The sequence below is a fragment of the Cicer arietinum genome, chromosome 3 (assembly GCF_000331145.2).
Source record: "Cicer arietinum cultivar CDC Frontier isolate Library 1 chromosome 3, Cicar.CDCFrontier_v2.0, whole genome shotgun sequence".
Lineage (NCBI taxonomy): Eukaryota > Viridiplantae > Streptophyta > Magnoliopsida > Fabales > Fabaceae > Cicer > Cicer arietinum.
This window is the reverse complement of record NC_021162.2, coordinates 2,789,733-2,795,462: the sequence shown is the minus strand read 5'-3', so window position 1 is coordinate 2,795,462 and position 5,730 is coordinate 2,789,733. Positions and strand designations below refer to the sequence as shown.

The window sequence follows — 5,730 nt, the reverse complement described above, 5'->3', positions numbered from 1 at the left end:
TGGCATTCCTTTCTCTAAAAATATTTCCCTTTTCGAAACAACAATCAAATACCGTCTGATCTCACTTGAAAATTTAATTTTCAATTCCGAAATATTCTCTTTTAATTAGTGTATGTAGGTCTTAGGTTTACAAACAACTTTCTCTTTCTTTTTTGTTGTTTTTACTTTTGATCTATTGATTTCTTCTTTTGACTAATTGATTTGTAATCATGCTTAATTTCACGAGCCAAATTTATATATGATATCATCATGCTTTCATGTACATTTATTTCTCAATTTTTTCAGGGGATTTTGTTTTTATTTATTAACATGTTCATATTACTTATGCATGTAACATATTGAAGATTTTGTTTTTAAATTGGAGAAGAGGACACTATTATTGATAACAGTGATATTAATAGTCATTTTATAATTATATTATGGAATTTGAACTATATTCATCAAAATTATAAAATCAAATTCTTACTATTGAGTTTGAAACTTCTTTTGAGGTATTATGTTGTCAATCTCAATTTTCTTTTTTAAAATGATTCCTCTTTTCAATTTTAGTGATCACAATATCTTAATTGGATTTTCAAATTTCAATATTAATTTCAAAACCTTTTTTTTTCTTCATGTTCTGATTATTCTTAATTTAGTTGATTAATTCATGATACATGCAAGATGAACATCATATATGATTGAAATATGTATGGGGCGGTGGGTTTTGAAACTTTTAATAAAACACTTTGTCTTTTACAATTTTTCTTGCTGAACTTAAGAGGGTGTGATCACAAAGTTGTTTAAGAAAAATACAAATTATAGAATAAAGTATCAAACTTTATGTGATATCACCAATACGTATACGTTTCTTAATTTGTTTATATTCTTATAGTACACGAAAGTCATACATGTGAGACCCTCATCATAAACAAAAATAAACAAACAAACACACATTACACATCTTTTCCTTGCTACCCTTTTTTTCTTTAGCTATAATTAATTATAAGCAACCATGCTTCTTCTTCTTTTTCTTTCATTATAGATATGAACATGGAAGATCACATCAATAAATCACAACACCAAGTTGAAATCCCTATAGAAAAATTGAGTGCATCTCTTAAAGGTGCAAAGTTTAAGAAGGCTATGATTGATGATAATGAGAAAGTATGTGAAGAACAAGTTGAAAAAAATGAAGAGAAAGGAGAATGTCGATATTGTCATGAGGAGGAATTTGTTTCTAAACTTGAAGCACCATGTAATTGTGATGGAAGCTTAAAGGTTTTTTCAATTTTTACCTTAGACATTTTTCATTTTTACTTGTTTTAATTTCTCCACTATTTTAACTTAAATATTGCAAGTATAAATGTTTAACAATAAATTTTTAAAAAAATCAGACCAACTTCCCCTGTTCAAGTGTATGCAATTGAAACCATTCATCTAATTTTTTTACTTCTTAAATAATTTTTTTTATTAATCATCTTGTTTAATGGCTAAACTGATTGAACCAATCAAATTATAATTTGAAAGTCTCACCTATTCGAACTCTAGTATAGTTTTTAAAATATTATATCAATATATTTATTTACTTTAGATGATTTTAATTTATAGGATTTTATATTTTCACATGTTATATATTATCATAGTTAAACTACTAAATTAAATGCAAATTGTGTCTTAGTATGCTCACAGAAAATGCGTGGCCCATTGGTGCAACATCAAACGCAACACAATATGTGAGATATGCAAGCAGGTATGGTCTATGGTTTCTTGTTTTTTATTTTATTTGTGGTGTTATTTTGTTATCAATTAGATTAATGTCTTCCATCCTTTGGTGTCATTTATATTTATGGTAATATTATTGTATGCATAGTTGCATTTTATCTGGGACCACATAGCTAAAATTTGTCAACAGATTGAATCCTGGACTTCATTTGTGAAAATCCTTTGTACCCAACCCAATTCTTCTACTAGTTATATTACTTCACGTTTCTTTATTAAATTTAGAATAAAACCCCTCAATTAAGTTCTTCAAGTATCATTTTCTCTTCAACTTAATCTCTAAAATAAAAATTTAAAAATAAAAAATAAAAATTCTATTGAGTATATGAAAACATCATTTTGGTGTCTAAAGTATTTGAAAATCCGTCTCATAAGTCTAATTTCTTAATAGCATGAACAAAGTAGTGAATTTCATATACATCTATGGTATAATTATTTTTATACATATTAACGTGTTTGTTTGTCCCTTTTTTTATTGCATTTAATTAAGTACAATTTTTTTTATGTCTTTGTATACTTTTATTTTTAATTTGTGGGAATTTAATTCACCACTAGTAAAATTTGAAAAGAAAATTGTAATTAAACGTTTATTAAGCATGGTCAGAATGTAAGCACGAGAGAAGAACAAAAAAACTGACAATGGTATATTTGAAAAGTAAAATAGTTTTAGTTTTTGAAAGAAAAAAATGTAACATAGGTTAAATAAAAAAAGTATTGCCTTTATATATTTTTATACATAAATTTTGGAATTAAGTTGGAGAGAAAATGATACTACTATAGTCATTATCAAGAAAAAAAAATATCAATATCATATCATTACTTGATGAATATATAGTTTTAGGGGTAGAAAGTACAATTTCATTTTCAATAGAGTTCTAATATAGAATGCAATGAATATAAAGTAAAAACATTACAGAACTTTACCTTCTTCATGATTGGGATCATTCAGGCTTACTTTCCAAATTATTCAGTGAAGGGGCCTCCTCCTTATGATGACGAAATACTCATGAGGCAAGTTATATATATAGTTATCCTTCTTAATTTTCAATATGCAAATTTTTAGTAAATAACATTTCATTCTTTGAGTGAATGAATAAATAACTCAATTGATTTGTCTCTTAAATTCACACAAAAGTAGATTATTTTTTAAATTAAAAAATATCAATCAATTTAGTTCATCCATCAAAAGATTTCTTCAATAAACATTCATCGGAAAGCTTTTTAAATTGCATGTGGTCCAAAATTTATTAAAAAAATAAGAAAATTGATTCATGTTTTACAACTTAATGGATTAAATTAAGTTGACAAATCATTAGAGATTAAAATATGTATTTACTCTCATTTTTTATTCTTGAAGTGAAAGATGGGCAATTCCGGGGACAAACATTAGAATGGTGTCACCACTGCAGCAGACGGAGCGTAGCATGAATCGCCTTATTCGATCAATGAATTCCGACTTCACATTGAGAAATCCCACCGGAGGCGTCATTTTCGGAACATTACTCTTTGTGGTAATTAACAGTCTACAGTTAACTGCACCATAAAGTTGACTGCAGAGAGCGTGTAAGCTCTATAGACTTATTTAAAATATATGAGCACAATTTTTTTAATATTCTTCCATATGAATCATTTGCAGTTTGTTGTATTGTTGGTTATAAGGGATGCATACTACTATACACCACCCAAGGAGGACAAAATTTCTCACATTATGTACATTGTAAGAAAATATATATTTCTAGTTATTAATATATTTTAGTATTGATATTTAACTTACTCTAATAAACATTTCTAGTCATTATTTTTTGTTTATATAATTTATAAGAAAATATAATTTATCTCACAGGCTGTGGTGATTCTCATTGTGCCGGCCTATATTTTATCATGGATTTTGGAATGCAGGTAACTTAATTTGTTACATTTGTTACTCCCCTTTCATTATTAATTCTCTTATGATCATATTATACCTTCATAATTTATGATTATCATTTTATAAATTTTGACATTAATTTAGAACTCAGAGATAGCGTCGGCCGCGACGAGAGCCAGAGGAATATGGAAAGGAGTCTAACTGCATCATCGAATGTAAATATTCTTGAAATGTTGAGACACTAATCTCCACCTTGTTATGGAAAGAAGGATAAGAAATGTAATATATTAGTATTAGTAGTAAGTATATATAGTTGGAATTGTACATTTTCAACTTTAAATTTTTTCTTTTCAGTTTTCCTTGTTCTGTATCTTTAATTATATAAATAATTAGAGTCTTTGTATGTTTGTAAAAAATGATCATTTCTATATGCATTCGATGTGTGTATATAAAAAGAGAGAGAGGGGCTAGTTTTGAATCAAATTATGGGAAAAAAGATGTACAAAATATAATTTGTTTTAGAATTACTACACCAACTGAATTTTTCAATCTTTTCTCCAACCTATTCACAAGCCTTGTGGTGTTTGATGTAATTGTACCAATTATTGTCATGATCCTTTTTTAAAAAAAGTAAGTAAAACCTTACTCTAGTTAGTCATTCTTCTTTGCAGCTCTAACATTTGAGAGTTATACACCTCGATAAACTCCACGTTGTACATATTAATTGAGTTGCCATGTTGTACTGTCGTGACTTTTGGTCAAAGAAAAGTCAATCAAATCTAAAATACAAATAAATGTTTAATAGATGCGGTTGCAAGAGTTTGAATAAGTTAATATATAGACTTATGTTGCAAATAGTAATTTTGCGAATATCGTAAAAAACAAAATTGGGATTTAAGGTTAAAATTGGTTTCAAATGATTTGAGGGAATTTGATTTGAAATTAATAACTCAATATAGAGAGGCATTTGAATGTTAAATGATTGAAAAGTTTTGAATTTTGAAGTGTTTGAAACGTAAATGACTTCGAGTTAAATGTAGAATGTAAGAACTTTTAAAGTACTATTGCAAGTTGAATTTAAATGAACTATAATAAATACTTAAATTGAAAATGTCAGATATAGTGAAAATACAAAATTTTAAAATAAATGTAGAGACATGAAAGACCTACTTAAAGTTTAAGAAAGTTTGAGTTCATTTTTTGGGTTTAGGAGTAGACTTTTGAAGTTTTAAGTATCTGACTATTTGTCCTCTAGTAAGAACTTCTATTTATATATAAAATAAATTATGTAACTATCATTATGTGACAGACCACGATCATGGCAGTTACCTTTTCTTAGATTGATACACTTGAATCAGACAAACTCTTTAATATTTTTATTGAAGTCAACTAGTATTCGTCAGCTTCGCGATAATAGGTCAATTCACGACAGTTATGTTCTTCTTTAATTGAACATGCTTTGTAGGCCGACACATTCTTAACTTTTGCTTTTGTTGGTCTTTGGTTTGTCATAACTTTGTCGAATATTGAACTCTTCTATGTTTGGCTGACTTCATCATTGTTGATATTTTATGTAATATGAAATTTGACTCTTTTCATGAACTTTCATTTCAACTTTTCATCTATTCGAATAAATATTTATTTATTGACAATTTTTAATTTCGTCAATTATGAATCCTCTTCCAATATTGACTTAAACTCTCTTCCAATTGGTGGTAGAGAATAAAAGTTTGAGTAACATATTTATGAAGGAAGTAGAGCATTAATTATTTGATTTATTATTTAATTAATCAATTATGAATCAGCAATAATTAATTATTATTAATTATTAATATATTTTATGGTTAGTTATTATTAAACATTAAATTAATTGATGAATGTATTGTGTTTTTGTTTATTAATGAATCATGATGGGGTAGGGTTATTCTATTATGTCCTACAAAAGATTTCTACCCTTGGTTGTTTATCTATTTAATTAGTGTTCTATTAGACAATTAAGATAACAGTGAAAAACTTAGATAAAATGAGGATAGCTCGTCTCTCAACAACATTCTCTCGAAATGAAGGTATCTATTACTAAAGTTTTGAAGTATAAAACTCCA

At 27.0% G+C, this 5,730-nt stretch overlaps 1 protein-coding gene across 3 annotated transcripts; it reads left to right on the top strand.

Annotated features, from left to right (window-relative positions):
• Positions 1 to 625: 625 nt before the first annotated feature.
• LOC101504331 (uncharacterized) lies at positions 626 to 4,062 on the top strand. 3 transcript variants are annotated; one of them, XM_012713332.3, is made up of 7 exons: positions 626 to 1,260; positions 1,661 to 1,732; positions 2,678 to 2,772; positions 3,119 to 3,272; positions 3,398 to 3,478; positions 3,605 to 3,660; positions 3,780 to 4,062. In XM_012713332.3, the coding sequence occupies exons 1-7, from the start codon at positions 1,027 to 1,029 to the stop codon at positions 3,871 to 3,873; spliced, it is 786 nt and encodes a 261-aa protein (XP_012568786.1). In that variant the 5' UTR covers positions 626 to 1,026; the 3' UTR covers positions 3,874 to 4,062. The 3 variants fall into 3 exon arrangements, with proteins under 3 accessions (XP_012568786.1, XP_004491798.1, XP_012568787.1); XM_004491741.4 differs by having other exon boundaries at positions 638 to 1,260; positions 2,711 to 2,772; XM_012713333.3 differs by having other exon boundaries at positions 638 to 1,260; positions 3,773 to 4,062.
• Positions 4,063 to 5,730: the final 1,668 nt, after the last annotated feature.

What these genes read in the sequence shown, in the direction of transcription:
- LOC101504331 (XM_012713332.3), top strand. Translation starts at nt 1,027, where the DNA reads ATGAACATGGAAGATCACATCAATAAATCACAACACCAAGTTGAAATC. An exon ending in TTTCTCACATTATGTACATT is followed by an intron (nt 3,479 to 3,604) that starts GTAAGAAAATAT and finishes TTTATCTCACAG; the next exon opens with GCTGTGGTGATTCTCATTGT. An exon ending in TCATGGATTTTGGAATGCAG is followed by an intron (nt 3,661 to 3,779) that starts GTAACTTAATTT and finishes TTTAGAACTCAG; the next exon opens with AGATAGCGTCGGCCGCGACG.